Here is a 17,106-nt window from a genome sequence, read left to right as displayed (position 1 = left end):
TTCCACGAACCTGTCGCACTGTATATACCTTGGACACCTGTAAATAAATTGCACTTACCTTCAGCTGTTGTCTCTGTGTCTGGTTTTGGTCTCGCTCTTGGACTAGTTACCCTGCGTTCTTGTCACCAAGAGCATTAGAGCTATATTTGAACACCTGTATGGGAGCTCTGCCCTGACAGAAAACAACCAAATCTAAAAAACACACCAATGATGAATAATAATTATTTAGAAAACAGGTCCAAATCTGCCTATCTTCATTTCTAATGTGTACTCCAGCAAATTGTTGTGGAAAAAAATAATCCAGTTTATTTCCTGTGAGAACAAACACATCTCTTCCACTGATAATCATAATGTTCTAACTATTATGATGTTTATTCGTCAATTTATTGCATGCTGGAACTTCCCCTTTGTGTCTCAACAGCTGGTTTTTTAAAAAAGGTTACTTTCCATTTGTCATGAATTCAAGTATTTTTGAGTTTGTTTTTGGCTTTGGTTCTTTGTTTTTCCATTTTCAAGGGTTATGTTTTCTTGTTTCTGATTCATGCTTCTGTTTGAGTTTCATTTTATTTTGTTATTTATGTATTTTTTTTGTTCCTTGTGTCTTTGTTTTTTGTCATCATTCACATCTCCCCTGTTTATCTCTTGTCTTCCTACCACGCCCATCTTCACCTAATTGTAATCACTCACCTGTGCTCACTTCCTCTAATTACCCTCAGCTTTAAAACCTGGTCACTTTCTCCATTTCCTTGCTGGTTCATTGTTGCTTGTTGCTCGTGCCTACTGCCTTTTTTCATGCCTTGCCTTGTGTTACCCGACTCTGAATTTCTGTTATTATTTGTATTTTTGCTACCACGTCAGCTTTTGTTTTTGTTTCTTTTATTTTTTAAATTAAGTTTTATTTTTTTTATGAGTCTGCACTCTGGGTTCATCTCGCTCTCCACCGTTCACGATACCATTAGACACAACACCTGAGACAGAACCAGTTTCAACCAGCCCTGTGGTGTCTAAGGCTTTGACAGACAGTCCTGGGCTGAGAAACACTGACTGTTCTTCTCTCTAAGTCTATGCAAGCACTTAAAAACAGATAAACACATTATAAAAGGTTACATGAGTGCAACAGTCATCATTAAACTATATATTTTACCACTACAGAAGACAGCACATCAGCTGACTGAGTTAAAGGCAGATGAATGACAAAAATGCCTTTTTAAAACACAAATGTGAAATATGATTGGGGGAAAAAATAAATCTTGTTATTACATTTATTTGGTTCAGAGTTGCAGTTCATTGCTGTTACAACTTTGCTGCCCTCTACTGGACATTGCTACAAATTCTGACCTTCCTCCTTTACCAGTTCAGTTTCTTTTGAAATCAAAGGCCTAGAATTTCTCAAAGGAATGTATATCATCTGTTGTCTTTCATGCTAGAGTCTTAAAGTAAGTAAGTTAATCTCATGTTGAGAAGTGAGTTGTAGCCTGTTTTGATCAAACCTTAAAAATAATGTTACACAATGTCATACAATTTTGCAAGATATGCTCAGGGTATGTTTTGTTTATGATTATTATTAAATTATAGTTATAGCCACCTTTGTGCTTTCCAGGGTCAGTGGTCTGAGGTGACCATCTTGAATTGGGTCAATTACAAAAGTTAATCAGTTGTATATGTGCACCCAATGATTACTTCCTGAAAGTTTCATTAAAATCCATCAGCACAATTAGTACTCAGAGTATGTTATGAATGACTCTTAGCTACTACCTTACCAAACTTTAAGTCAATTTCTGTAAAACCTACCAAGTTACAGCCATTTTTTGTGTTTATGGTCAGTTGGCTGTGGCAACCATATTGAATTGGGCTGACTCTAAAAGGATCTGAAACTAAAGAAGCTGAAATACCAAGGAAACCACTGTTAGTGGTAGAAATCATTTATTAAAACATACAGGGCAGAGTGGAGCACGATGATGTCAAAACTGACTTGTTTTTTATGGTTTCTGTTGCATTTCTTCAGCTGAATTATTTTCAGATTCTTGAAATCCAGGCCTCTGACACCTGATTCCTCCTTCTCATGTTGTTTGCTCATGTAGGATCACAGACAAACTGTTACTGGAACCTGAGAGGCCTTCTTGTTTTCACCATCTGATACTGTCACATGGTGAGTTATCTTTCTTTGAGCTCCTCAAAACAAAGGCCTGGATAATTATGTTTTTAAAGCAAGTTGGCTTGCTATGACAGCTAATTAGCCTCTGGGATGAAAACAAGGAATTTCCCAGTATTCATCCCACTTTGATCATTGAAACACTTTTATGTTTACATCAGTCATATGGTCAAATGGGAATACATCAATGAAGTCAACTTTATTTGTAAATTGCATTTTATATGGCTGGCAAAAATGAAAATACATTTTGAAAACACAGAAAACTGTACATGAGCACAAAATAATTATTCAAAACAAACACATACATAAAAACATCTTTTATCATAATTACGTTTTCTTTGCTCATAATTACGTGATCTTTTCTCGCAATAGGAGATACTGTGACTATGAGATTTTTTTTTTTTTTGTAAATGCAATGCGCTTCCGTACGTTTTCAGATGAGAAAATCAAATTACCAAAACATGCACGAACCTCAAACTACCATTCGTCTTCAATTCTGAGCAAAACCCAGTAATCAAAGCTCGCACGAACCCAGTAAAAAATGTTAGTTTACGACGATCCCTGAACGCAGCACTAACAGAATGGTTTGTTTTTGTCACGTGACAGGAAGTAAGCGTTGATAGTTAACGATAGTCGGAAGTGTCTCTAGTTTCGAAGCTTTGAGACAAGTACGATATAACTTGATATAAAAGCAGTCGTCCTTGTATTTCGAGGGTCTTTAAGGATAATTAACGCAGCATAGGTTGTCTGAGTTTCACCCGCCACAGACATGTTGTTTTTGACTTAAAGCTTTGAACCATGCATGCTAATTTTAGCTAAGTGGCTAGCTAACTGAACCTCAATTTTGCTCTGTTCGACCTGTCAACGAACACGCAGTGTTTGTGCTATTAAGTGTTGGTTTATTTTATTGTATTTACCACTGCTACTCCTTGTTCTCTTTGAGCTCATAAATACAGGGTTGTCATATACGGGCAGCTGACGCAGTTCAGGTCACTCACCGCTAACTGTTTAATCTTGACATGGGCGGTTTTGATAGGACATGATTGGCAGCTATCAGTGGCGTTAGCCTTGCATCTGGATGGACTCGGAGCTGAGCTGATGAGACTACTGTCGTCACCGGCGGTAAGTAAGAAACCTTTACTACTGGATTAAAACTTTAATGCTTAATCCAATACGTGCATCAAAGTTTATGTGATTCTTCTGCCAGCCATTGCCGAAAAATAAGAAATCCCAGACAACTACTGCTTGGCTGCATCATTAAATGCAGTTGAACTGTTGACATACTTTTATCACTTTTTTAGTGATTGCTGCTACCATCGCTCAAAAGTGAAAGCAGAAGAATATAGTTTATGCCCGTGTGTGTTTATTTGTCTCTGTTAGCAAAATATATCATGAATCACAGAACACATTTAAAAAAAACTCTCCGAAAGTAATCATTGGATGTGCATCTACAACTGATTAACTTTTGGAATCAACTCGATTCAAAATGGTCGCCGTATCCAACAGACCTCAGAAAGCACAAAAATGGCTGCACCTCAGCCAATTTCACAGATACCGAGATAAATTTTTGTATGGTAGTAGCTGAGCATAGTCCTCAACACAGACTTCGTTGCATGCAACACATTACGTGACATCTTTATTGAAAACCTTGCCATTACCTTTTTAAAGTTAACTCTATCCTAAAGTTAACTATCGTTTTGGTCAAACAACTGTCTGTGTGACATCTTGTGAAATTGTGAGAGAGCATGTCTTGGGCATGACCATCTACTACTACCACAACCAATTTGAGCTTAATATCTGTAAAATTTATTAAATTTTAACCTATATTTTTACTAAGGTCAGTTAGCAGTGGCAGCCATATTCAGTTGTGTTGACTCCATAAGTTTATAAATGTACATCTAATGATTACTTTCTGAAAGATTCACTAAATTCTGTCCACTGTTTCACAAGATATTTTGCTGACAGATGGGGTTAACTCTAACAGTTAATGCCAAAGTTTTAAGCAAAGATATCTTGCAATGTATCATGCTCAGTGTATGTGTTGGGAGTAATTCTCAGCTATTAGCACACCAAATTTTAGCTAAATATCTGTAAATTTGGCTTAGTTATAGCCACTATTGTGTAAGTCGAGGTCAGTGTGCTATAGTGGGCATCTTGAAATGGGCTGACTTCAAAGTTAATCAGTTGTAGATGTACATTAAATGATTACTGTCCGATTAAAATCCATCTTTTAGTTCATGAGTTATTTTGCTAATGCTACAGACAGACGAATAAACAGAAAACATTCTCTCCTTCGGTGGCAGGTGATATCTACGTTTGTATGTTGTTCAACTGTTCCCACTTTGCAGTAAGAACCTTTGTGTAGTGAAATTGTGTTGCTCTGTTCTGATATGATGTATAACAAATTTGTTTTGTAAACGATTTGTATAAAATGCATGATCACAATTTACTGTTTAATTTTACACAGCTTTGCTATAGATCCAACATTGTAGCCTTTTTCATATGGGGAAGTTATTACTGATGTATAGGGAGAAGAGCTGCATAATTTATTGAAAATTTATCAATACCACAATGTCAGTATTTGTGAAAACATAAAAACTGTAGACACAAACTACATGCAAAAAATAAAAACAGTTCAGCAATCAATCTGAGAGTTCTTGGTGCTTAAATATTATGCAAACCTATAAATTGCTTGCTCTATCATATTATAGTGTTGGTAAAGAATTGTCAAGAAAATCATGCACCAAGAAGTAAAAAATAAAACATAAAATGCTAAAGCCCTAATCCCACAAAAATGCTGTCCTTCCAAAACTGCTTTTATTTGCTGTTTTTTTTTAAATAATTTTATCAACATGGCACCATTTCTAAAAATGTTTTCATCAATACAGAAAACGACCCAAAATGCTGTAGTAATTATGCCAGGCCTGTCTGTTGGGCCGTAACGCTGCCAGTAACAGGAAAGAAGAGGCGGAGCAGGCGCAACTGAACTATAAACGCAAAAAGCAAAAGATACGGATGGTAAATAGAAGAGCAAGACCAAATTCTTTTTATAGACAAACTTCTACTTTGTGTCACATTAAACTACTACTGACTGTGAGTCCTGTCAGTGCAAATATGTGGACATTGTGGACAATTTCAGGCCCACTATTCACAAGAGACAGCTGGAGGGAAGGGCTTTCCTCACGGTGTTCAAATATCAGGCAAAACCTTTTAAACAAGTGTCTGCCTTTTAAAACTATTTCTATTTCTCCCACTTTTAAAATGTGTACTTGTTGTATTATAGATCTTTTTCAGTTCAACAACGTGATTAAAAACCTTTTTGGCCTTAGAATATTTGGTGTAATAAGAAGTATTTGCTCTGCTCTATTTAAGGCTATGTTAGTGTTCATCAGTCTTGTCTGTTTGTTGATGTTATACAGTTTACACAGGTTTTGCTGCAGTTGAGAATTTGGTGTCTGCAGCACAAATACAAGTGTGTAATCTGTCATATTCGTTAGCCTGTCACGCTTGGCGTTGTAGATCGGAGTAGAAGTGGGACTATGACATCAAGATTTTCCTTAGGTTGCCCACACAAAAAAACACAAAGGTGGTCAAGACACAAGGCTGAGTCACTAAAAAAATCTTTGCAAATTCACAAAATGTTCTTGTGTGGATGGGACCGGAAGTTATGAATTTTGGGAAGTTGACAGTCGTGGCTCTCCCACAGGGGACATCAGAAATGAATTCCTTATTTGTATATTTATTTAATTTTTTTTTTTATACCAGGAAAGAAATCTATTGAGATTATTATTCTCTTTTACAAGGATGTTCTGGCCAAGATAAGAAGCAGCGCAATGTGCAAGGTGCAAACAAGACATTACATTTACAGCAAAATCTTAATAACAGTAACATTGTTGTTAAAGTATTCACAATAAATATCAGGTAATAAGACATAAAATACAATACAAAGTTTAAAACTATCACAAATTGAGACCCTTAAATGTTACATGTGCAAGATGTGACTGACAATTGACTCTGACAATTTTTGTTTAAAACTAGATAAAGGAATAAAAGACTCCAACCTCAATTTGAGCTGCAGATCACTTTAAGATCATGGACCGAAATAGGACAAAATGCAGTCTTTTGAATACAGACTGTTGGTCAGGACAGTAATTTACTGCCATGATAACACCACCTTATTTAATAAGTGTGTCCTGTGTTTGTTAGGCATACAATGTCTCCTCTGAAAGGGTAAAGCTGTTCATCAAAACCATTTTCTACCATACCTTGAAGCGGCGCTCTCATTCTCCCTGAGAGACCAGGATGTTGGAGAGCCTTGTAGCCTGGGTGCTGAACACATATCTGGGGAAATATGTCAGCAACCTCAACACAGATCAGCTCTCCATTGCACTTCTCAAAGGTAACTGCTAATGTTTCTATTTGTTGATTGAAAATATTATTGCTTACAATACAGAGTTTGTGGCATTGTAACAGATGCTGTAGTATGATGTTTAACAGTTAAAAACAGTTGAAATCAGGTGTTTACACACATCATATCAAAAGACAACTATTTTTCCTCACTGTCTGTCAATAAATCAGACTAAACCTTTACAAATTTAGGTCAGTTAAGATCCCCAAAATTATTTATATTCTCTAAATGCCTGAATAATGAGAGAAAGAGTTATTATTATTATTATTATTATTATTATTCAAGGTCACACGTTTACATATATTATTATGCCTTTAAACAATTTGAGAAAACCTAGATGATGATATAATGCCTTTGGAAGCTTTTGATTCATTAGCTGACAATATTTTAATTAATTTGAGCCACACCTGTAGATAAATTTTAAGGCCCACCTAAAAAACACTGTTTTTTGTGTGACATCATGGGAAAAATCAAAAGAAATCATCTAAGATATCAGGAAGAGAATTATCAATGTAAACAACTCTTGTTCAGCCTTGGGTACAATTTCCAGATGCCTGAAGGTTCATCTGTTTCAACAATGATACACAAGTATAAACATCATCGGAATTTCCTGCTATCATACCACTCAGGAAGGAGATGGCTTCTGTGTTCCTGAGTTGAACGTATTCTGGTGTGAAATGTGGGTATCAAACCCAAAACAAAAGCATAATAATCTTGTAAAAATGTTGCTGAAGCTGGTCAGAGATTCATTATCCACAATGAAATGAGTTAATAATTACTAAGAAATAACCTTGTTCAGATTGGTACATGATTGTATTTTCAATGTGGAAAATATCAATAAAATATTTTGGAAAAAAATGAGTCCTGTACAGACATGAGCTGAAAGGTCACTCAGTGAGGAGAAGACATTACTTCCAAAGCAACATAAGAAAGCCAGATTACAGTTTACAAATGTTTGGAGACATGTTCTATGGTCTGATGAAACTAAAATTGAACTATTTGGCCATAATGACCATCAGTACATTTATAGGAAAAGGGGAAAGTTTGCAAGCCTGAGAACATCCACCCAGCTGTGAAGTAAGGGGGTGGCAGCATCGTGTTGTGGGGGTGTTTTGCTGCAGGAGGAACTGGTGCACTTTACATAATAGATGGCCTCATGAAAAAAGATTATTTAGAAATATTGAAGCAATATCTCAAGACATCAGCCAGGAAGTTAAAGGTTGGACATAAATGGGTCTTCATGAACAATGATTCTAAGTATACTTCCACATTAGTTACAAAGTTACTTAAGGACAACAAAGTCAATGTTTTGGAGTGACCATCGCAAAGCCCTCATCTCAAGCCCAAAGAAAATTTGTGAAGCTGAAAAGGTGCTGAAAAGGTGTGTGACCAAGGTGGCCTACAAACCTGACTCAGTTCCACCAGCTCTGTCAGGAGGAATAGGACAAAATTCCAGCAAACTATTGAGAGAAGCTTGTGGGAGGAAACTCAAACGTTTGACTCAAGTCATACAGTTTAAAGGCAATGACACAAATTACTAAGTAATGTAAAGAACTTGTGACTTTGAAGATGGTTATAAAAAAAAACTGTCAAAAGTTCTCTCTTTAGTTTTCTGGCATTTAGCAAATGGGAGTAATTTTGGGAAACCTAACTGACTTGAAACCGAAAAGGATTTGTTGCATTTAATGTCAGAGAGTGGGAAAAAAAGGGCTGATTTCAACTATACGCACAAGAAAAGTTGACACTGAGTCAGGGCTCATCTTACTGTGGAAGGCAGATCAGTTTAAGGCTACACTATTCCTTAAAAAAAATCTCAAGTTGATAAAATGTACGAGAACCAAACAAGATATGTACAGTATGTAGTAGGCTTTCATGTATCACAAAATGGACCTTTTTACATTTAAACTTCAAATGTTCTTTTCTCAGTGTATTAACTTTGGTTTACATATTTGCAAAACATTTGATTTAGCCCTTATTTTAATTTTTTTTTATTTCTGCTCCAAAAAACCTGACTTTCTGGTAAAATTTGTCTTTTAATGTTTTCCTTGGACAGTGGTTACATTCACACTTATTCACTGTCCAGTATTCATGCTGGACTTTCTTTTTCAAAGAAATTCTAGTTTTTTAAACAAAATTTCTTCAGAGTTGATCCTGACTCAAAAGGAGCCTAAAGAATGATCTAAACTGACTGAACCACTGTCATGTTTACTCGATCACTGAGTTTTTCTACGGCCCGTGCAGATCTTTAGAAATCATGGTTTTATTTTGTTTTTTGGTTAAGCATTTCCTTTTTAATTTAACAAAATTTAACAATTATTGCTTAAAAAAATAAAATAAAATAAAATTCAGAAGAGCATTCTCACTTAAATTTAAAAAGAAAAATAAAAGACAAATTGTGAGCTAGCTGGCTGTAGCAGTTGCTGCTGCATCTTAATTTTCTTACTTGGTAACTGATTCAGTATGGCCCATTGTAGATTTTTTTTTCATGCCTAATATTGGTTGATTAACGTTTCTAATATCTACAACTTAAAAACAAAACAAATTTAAAAAGGATCTTTAGGCACTTTGTTTCTCCAGTTCCTACAATTATATTTCTTTCTTTTTTATGTTGTTTCTTAATGCCAGAAGGTCAGATTTATTTTGATATTTTTTATTTTAATTTATTTATTTTTATATAAAATTAATAATTGAAAGAACATCTTCCAAGAGTGGTAGTTCCGTCAGTTTTGCCAGGGGTTGTACCTTCCTGTTGCAAAAATACATTTTTGTTTTTACAAATTTCTTTTGCTGAATCTATGAATAACCTAAGATAACATAATTTAAGAGACATAAAACAGTATTTCAGCTCTAACAAAGTGATTAGCAAACCCCCCCCCCTCCAAAAAAACAAACAAACAAAAGATATGATAGATATGTCTGGTTTCGTGATTTTATTTAGATTATCCTATATTTCATTTAGATTATACATGATTCATTTAGAATACATGATTGTTTTGTTTTATTTTGTATTGGATTCTGTTTTTGTTTCTGTTGCAAAGCACTTTGGATCGCCTTGTTGCTGAAAAGTGCTATATAAATAAATCTCACTTCACACATCACTTCACTAAAAAAACATTTAGCGTCCAGTTTATGATTCAGCTGAAGAAGTAAGATTATTCTTTGTTATTGTTCAGGTGCGGTGGAGCTGGAAAATCTCCCACTAAGGAAAGATGCCCTCCGAGAGTTTGACCTGCCGTTTGAAGTCAAAGCAGGTAAAAAACACTAATGACCTGACTTAGACAAGGTCAGTCATTAGATTGGACTAGAGACTGGATTTTAAAACTAAAACCAGAGTATTTATAGAAATAGCAAGTGTGTTGATCTCATTCCTTTCTGTTTGTTCTGATCAAAGAACATTTTATAAAGGGATCAGTGATTCCTGTATCTCTCAGCTTCAGAAGGTACAGAATGCTGCTGCACATCTTTTAACTGGCACACAAAGGTCTGACCACTTTTCCCCTTTTTTAGCCTCCTTACACTGGCTGCCTGTACATTTTTAAAAATGTATTATTTGCTTTTAAAGCTTTTAATGGCTTTGCCCAGCCCTACCTGTTCAATCTGCTACATCCCTACACACCCTCTTGATCCCTCAGGTCAGTTGATCAGCTGCTCCTGAGTGTGCCAAAGATGAAGATGAAGATGAAGAGGAAGCTCGGAAGAGACCTAAATTATCCTGGCCTCTTCCCTGTCTGTTTTTAAATCACTTCTTAAAACACGTCTCTTCTCCCTGGCTTTTGATACCATATGAGAAGTTGAATTCATTGTTTTTAAATAATTTAATTTAATTTTTTAAATTTGTTTGATTTTATTTCATTCTGACTGTATATGTTTTATTATGTGTACAACACTTTGGTCCTGTATTGGTCTACCAATAAAGCTGGAATCCATCCATCCATCCATCCATCCATCCATCCATCCATCCATCCATCCATCCATCCATCCATCCATCCATCCATCCATCCATCCATCCATCCATCCATCCATCCATCCATCCATCCATCCATCCATCCATCCATCCATCCATCCATCCATCCATCCCCTTTTTTTACCATTTCCCTGTTTTGACAGTAAAGTCTCGGGGTCAAGATTAAAGTTAAAATGTTGAGAAAAAAGTCGGAGTATTATTTACAGAAAACAACTGGCATTTTATTTTAGTAAGTAGTTTAATTATTACTTATAGAAAAATCAAAATTCTGTTTATTAAAAAAGTTACACTATTTTTTACCAAACAAGGTGGAAATTTTATTTTAGAAAAATGTCTGAATGGTATTTACAGAAAAAGTCAAAATATTTACGTAAAAAGTCACAATGTTGAAGAAAAAAAGGCCCTCTTTCAAGACTAATCCAGAGGAAGTAAACCCTACTTTGCTTCTGAACCCAACTGCATATCTTCCATGTTTTATTATTGTATCTGATGGGTGCACTTTTTGCACTATTTTAGTTGAACCAGTCTAAGGTGAGATTTGTTGCTCCCACTGCAGCAGAACTTGTAGAACTTGTTACTTCCAGTCGGTCACAATAAGAGTCTTAAACACAAACACTGAGTGTTGGCTTCTAAATACTCTCAGAATTCTTGTTGGCTGGACTGCAGTATCTGTTTTACTGAAGAACAATAATGTTAGCTGTTTTTAGAAGCTTCAGGTGTTCATAAAGGAGTATTTTGAGGTCAACACTCAGTGAATACCGTATTTTCCGGACTATGAGGTGCACTTAAAAGCCTTCAATTTTTTCAAAAAACGACAGTGCGCCTTATAATCCAGAGCGCCTTATATATGTAAGAAATCGTAATGTTTTAGTACAACTTTGGTAAGGTACAAAGCTGCACCGCTTGCGGCATTAAGGCTCAGTTACAGTCGTTTATATTTGACGCTTACGTTGGTGCAGTATCCTCCCGTGAGTTTTGAACCGTTTGATTATCCTTGTGATGTCTCATAGAAGGATCAAATAAATGCTGAAACAAGCAAACCAGCTTCGCTAGAGCAGAGGTCCCCGACCTCTGGGCCGCGGACCGGTATTGGTCCGTGGGTCATTTGGTCCTGGGCCGCAGAGAAGGAATAATTAACTTACAGTATTTCGTTTGTTTTTATTTTTGGAGTCTGAACGACATTTATTTTGAAAAATGACCTGATTCTCTCCACTACATCCGTCTATGACTCACTGTTGATGCGTGTCAAAACGCTTATGTAGGTCATGTGATATGTTACTGCTAAAAACAAACCCACAAGCAGCAAAATGAGTAAAAAACAATGTCTCTGGAAGCTCTAGATGGTGAGTTGCATTCTTTGTATTTGTGGTGTATCTTATTTTAAAGGGCATGTTTAAACATCGCCATATTGACCAGAGAACATCAGGGGGAGGAGAGGATGTTATTCATGTTGATAACATAATACCAGGATGCAGCTAACGTTTATATTATGTTTATTATGTTTTAAAAATACCCCCGTTTTCATCCCGGTCGTATCATTTTATTTTGTTGTATTTATCCGTGACACCTTTAAAGGCCGGTCTGTGAAAATACTGTCTGATAATGAACCGGTCCCTAGAGCTAAAAGGGTTGGGGGCTGCTGCGCTAGAGCAGCGAAATCGTCCATTTTGAATAGAGCGCAGTGCGCACGGTCCTCGCCAAATTACAAAAATTGGGAGGTGCACGACGATGCACCTTATAGTCTGGTGCACTTTATATATGACTAAAGTTCGAAAATAGACCATTCATTAACAGTGCGCCCTATATCACGGAAAATATGGTATGTTTAAGACTTTGACTCTAATTTCAACATTGGGACTTCAATGTTGAAACATGGAAACAATTTTCCTTCTGAGTGGCCCTGATACTTTGTCATCTGTTAGTGATAGAAAGTTCTTTGTGTCCAATGATAATTTTAATTCTGAAAAACTCGGTGAAACTTGTGGTGTACCTCATGATTCAATTCTTAGTCCAATAATATTCAATCTGAATATCCTTCCTCTTGTACATTTCGTTCAGAATCAGAATGTAAACTATCAGAAATATGCAAATGATTTATAGTTGTACATTTTCTTATCCTCTGACATAGATCCTCTACATTTGCTTACATAATATATAAATAATATTAATGCATCATTTACTACCACTACTAAACAAATATAGAACAAAAGTTCTCATCTTTTGTGCGAAAATTCAGAGGGAAAGAGTTGCGGCTCTTTGCTGGTTCTCTTTCTGGTGTCAAATATTGAAGCACAAAACCTTGTAATAATTTAAGGCGGTGATCTAAATAATTTGAGAATGGTTTGAGAAACATTTAAAAAGTTAGAAAGTTTGTATCAGAATCTGACATCGAGATAATAACTATGGGCCCCTCAAAACACTACAGTTAATTCAAACTGTGCCGTAAATGGACTACATCCTTTTGAGCATGTGCACTTTTGTGAATTTTTGTTCTTGTTGGAAAGTATTTAGGTTGCTTTGCATGGAATGTGCTATACAAATTAAGTTTGACTTGACTTTTTAAAATCTGGCTCAATCAAAGAAAGAAGCATACACTCTGGCAGGCTTATCCATATAAGTCATCCATAAAATGTTTCATTTTTCCAGGATTCATTGGCAAGATCAGTCTCCAGATCCCTTTTTACCGACCTCACAGTGACCCATGGGTCATTTCCATGTCCCAGCTCAACCTCATCATTGGCCCCACCCAGCCGCAGGAGTATGATGCAGAAAAGGAAAGAGAGGAAGAGAAGGAACGCAAAAAACTCCTCCTTAAGGCTCTTGAAGACAAGTTCAAAGTAGGTAGAGTGTTTCCCCTACACTGGCCTAACACTGCAGGTCAAAACCTTTTTTTTCCTCCTTTATTTTTTTATTGTGCTGTGAAACTCTGTTATAAACAAGAATCATCTTCAGTGATCTGGTTGGATTATAGCTTTCCTGCTATCAAAACCAAAGCAAAATAATTTGTTTGACTTCTAAAACAAAGCAGATTCCCATACACTGAGCTGAATAAGCAGACTTGATTGATAAATATAATAAATTTGTTTCTCTGTGAGAATAGAAAAGTGCAGGACACTTGGTTCCTAAAGGCACATTTTGTTTTTAGCTTTTTTTTTGTTTTGTTTTTTGTACCTGTTTGGTATTTTTTATGACCAAGGGCATCGTACCTAGGCCATTAATTTTAACACCTTAAAGTCCATGGCATGACTCAAACATAAGTTGATGGGTTGTTTTTTATTCTAAATAAATTGAATTCATCTAAGGTTTGTTCTACATTGTACTTCTTTGAAGTGCACAGAGACAACTACGGGACATACCTACTAAATGTCCTGTTGTCATCACCAGCATAATCAGTGCTTTTCTAAAACTGACAGTAAGAGTGAAGTCTGGCTTTAGTCTGCATCTGCTTGATTGCTGCCATTTTAATCAAGGAAGAGAAACTTGATCTTATTGATGATAGTTTTGTGATATTTGTTTTGGCATTTTTACTAGAACTATCAACATTAGTCACGGCAATCAAAGGTCATTTGACTTTGCTGTCTGATAAGAGCACAGTACTGTTACTGACATGTAGACTCTAAGTAGGTCAACAATTTTTTGCAAGAAGTTGCTCAGTTAAGTAGACTTTGTTACACAAGATTAAGTAGACTTGCTCTGTTTCCTCCCAAGGTGCTACTGTGAATTATTTTTACACTTTTTGGTTTTGACAATGGTCTGTCTTAACTTCCTGTGATTAGTTCAAAAGTCTCAACCATTCTAAAAATATTTTTGTGCAAGAAATGAGCCAAACCATGGTTCAGTTTGATGCAGACTCACAACTTAAGGCCAGATCAAACTGAAAAGTACAAAAGTCTGGAGCAAAGGAGTTTGGTGGGAAATCACCTCAGATTCTCAGGTCAAATCTAGAATATAAACCAAAATAAAAGTGGTTATTCCCATAAACTGGTGCTCTCTAGTGTCCCTACAACAGCCAAAGAGGTATCTCATTATTTGACTGAGCAGCAGAATGGGTCCAAATTATTTAGGTCAATTGAAAAAATCTCAGAAAACTGACAGCAGTAATGGCATAAAAAAATAATAAATAAAAGAGCTGTCTGAGGTTTTTCCTAAAATCTGTTGGACCAATTTAGTATATGTTCCCCCTCCAGAGTGAATGTGAACAACGAGGAGAGTCGTACTGGTATTCTGTCACTGCATCACTCGTCACTAGGATTGTAGAAAACATTGAGGTAAGTCATACAGCATTACATAATCTGGAGTTTGCTTTTTATTTGCCATTTCCTTGATACACACTAAATATTTATGTAGGGATTTTGTAAATCTGCTTTTTCTCTCAATAATAAAGCTTAAGTGAATTTCCAACTCCTCGTTTTATAACATAATACTATGCTCCGTGTGCTACAAAGAATTTCTTAAAGCTAAACATCCATTCCTAAACATCATAGATTTTTATTTATTTTTTCCATGCTGTTGTGCTTATTTTGTTGTCAACTTTTCTCGAGTACTAAGTTAGCGATTACTGTTTTATCCAGAGTTACTGAATGAACTGTTCTTGTTCTGCCTTGTGTGCAGCTGAAGATTCAGAATGTCCACCTTCGATTTGAAGATGACATTTCAAACTCAGAGAAGCCCTTTGCTTTTGGAGTTTGCATCAACAATGTATCTGCTCAAAATCCCTCCAAAGAGTCAGTAAGTGTTCACTCGGTTGTTACGCTTTAAATGTTCAAGTCAAAACATTTCTTTTCAACAAGATTTTAAGTTCATAGGAAAGTTAGATTTTCTTTCATGACAGCATATACTATTTAGAACCCATGCTGCTTACATTAAAGAATCACACGACTTGTGTTTATTTCTGATGTTTTACGGTAAAATTTGCTTTGTTAGTTTATCGTGATGTTGAGTGTTTATTGTTAAAAGTGGGAAGTATTTCCCTAAAATCATCAAAATAGGTAAATTGTGAGAGGGACAATTCATACCCACTCACCTGTCTATTGGTCTTGTGCCAGTCGTGCACTCCCATCACCTGGGTAACAGTTGAAGCTAGATGTTTGCATTCACTGTATAAAAAGATACACAACCATTTCTTCTCACTATCTGACATTAAATCAGACTAAACTTTTTCTGTTTTGTCAGTTTGGATTCCCAAAATAATTTCTGTTTGCTAAATGCTAGGGATGTCCCGGTTACCAATATCAGACATCTGTTGTGATATTGCGTGCCACTCGTCTTTGAAAAAGGGTTCCAATTCTACAGTAGCAGTGATACCACTGTACTGCAGTCAAGTTCACCTCTCAGTTGTAGAGAAGTGACAGTGTGAGCTATTTGAAGGTGTTTTTTTGTTTCTTTTTTTGTTCGAGTTGGCTGTCCCAATCTGCACTTATAAGTTGGTGGCAGTAATACACCATGAAGTTGTTTGTTAGCTGCCAATAAATGCCAGAAGAAGAAGCATTGTGGAGAGATTTTCAAATTGTAAGTAGAAGCGTTCACCAGACACATCAAGTTTGTTGACAACGACATCAGGTTCACTAGAGAGGATATGAACGACAACAAGCTTCCTCTTTTAGAGTGATTTTTTTTGTGCATAGAAAGAAAGGAAAATATAGAATAAGGAGAACAACAAAGGGAAAAACATTCTAATCCCTTATGTTGCTGGAGTATCTGAGGAACTCCAAAAACAACATCACGGTGCATTTCAATCCTAACAGGACTCTCAGACAGAGGCTGGTTCATCCTAAGGACAAAACATCCAAACCCAAACTGAGCGGAGTGGTGTCTGCAGTTCAGTGCAGTGAGAAATGTTCAGAACTCTATATTGGAGAAACCAAACAGCTTCTCCACAGATGCATGAATCAACAGAGGAGAACCAGCTCTTCTGGACAGGACTCAGTTGTTCACCTACACCTCAGGGATAAGGGACATTCTTTTGAGGACCAAAATGTTCATACTTTGGACCGAGAAGACAGATGGTTTGAGAGGGTGGTGAATGAAGCCATTTACGTCAAAAGAGAGAAACCAACATTAAACAGAGGAGGAGGTCTCAGATTTCAGCTTTCTAAAACCAACAATGGAGCGTTAAGCCTGATACCTAGTCAGTTTCACTCTAATCAACACCTTTATTCATTCATGTAAGCACTTTAAAAGGCCTTGTCGGTAAAAAGTGCTATATAAATAAATTTGTCTTGACTAAAGTGGCCCATCAGAGAGTCTGAGATAATTGGAGGCACTCCTCAAACACACTGCTTCTTTGTGTAAAATCATGGGAAAAATCGAAAGATATTAGCAAAGATATCAGGAAGATAATTGTCAACTTCCACAACTCTGATTCATCCTTGGATACAATTTCCAGGTGACTGAAGGTGCCACGTTCATCTTTTCAAACATTTATACACGGGTATTGTGGAAAGGCCCGAGGTCCAGACAGCTTGAGTCAACACCTGATGCTGAGTCAAATCCACCCGCTTGCTTCATGTTCACGGTGAATCCAGCCTCTGCTGGGAGGTCTGCGGCCCACACCTTTCACCTACTGTGAACCACCCAGACGTC

General features: G+C 36.4%; 1 protein-coding gene across 3 annotated transcripts in view; it reads left to right on the top strand.

Annotated features, from left to right (window-relative positions):
- The first annotated feature begins 2,757 nt into the window (after positions 1-2,757).
- The window catches only part of vps13d (vacuolar protein sorting 13 homolog D), a 107,331-nt gene continuing 92,982 nt past the window's right edge, over positions 2,758-17,106 (top strand). For all 3 annotated transcript variants that reach the window (XM_017436743.3, XM_017436744.3, XM_017436742.3), the window contains exons 1-6: positions 2,758-3,274; positions 6,359-6,551; positions 9,734-9,811; positions 13,171-13,361; positions 14,712-14,792; positions 15,136-15,252. In XM_017436743.3, the coding sequence (XP_017292232.1) occupies positions 6,455-6,551; positions 9,734-9,811; positions 13,171-13,361; positions 14,712-14,792; positions 15,136-15,252 (564 nt within the window). In that variant the 5' untranslated portion in view covers positions 2,758-3,274; positions 6,359-6,454. The remainder of the gene's footprint in view (positions 3,275-6,358; positions 6,552-9,733; positions 9,812-13,170; positions 13,362-14,711; positions 14,793-15,135; positions 15,253-17,106) is intronic.

This window comes from Kryptolebias marmoratus, linkage group LG8 (assembly GCF_001649575.2).
Source record: "Kryptolebias marmoratus isolate JLee-2015 linkage group LG8, ASM164957v2, whole genome shotgun sequence".
In the NCBI taxonomy this organism is placed as follows: Eukaryota; Metazoa; Chordata; class Actinopteri; order Cyprinodontiformes; family Rivulidae; genus Kryptolebias; species Kryptolebias marmoratus.
The sequence above is the reverse complement of the archived record's forward strand: the minus strand, read 5'-3'. Positions and strand labels throughout refer to the sequence as shown.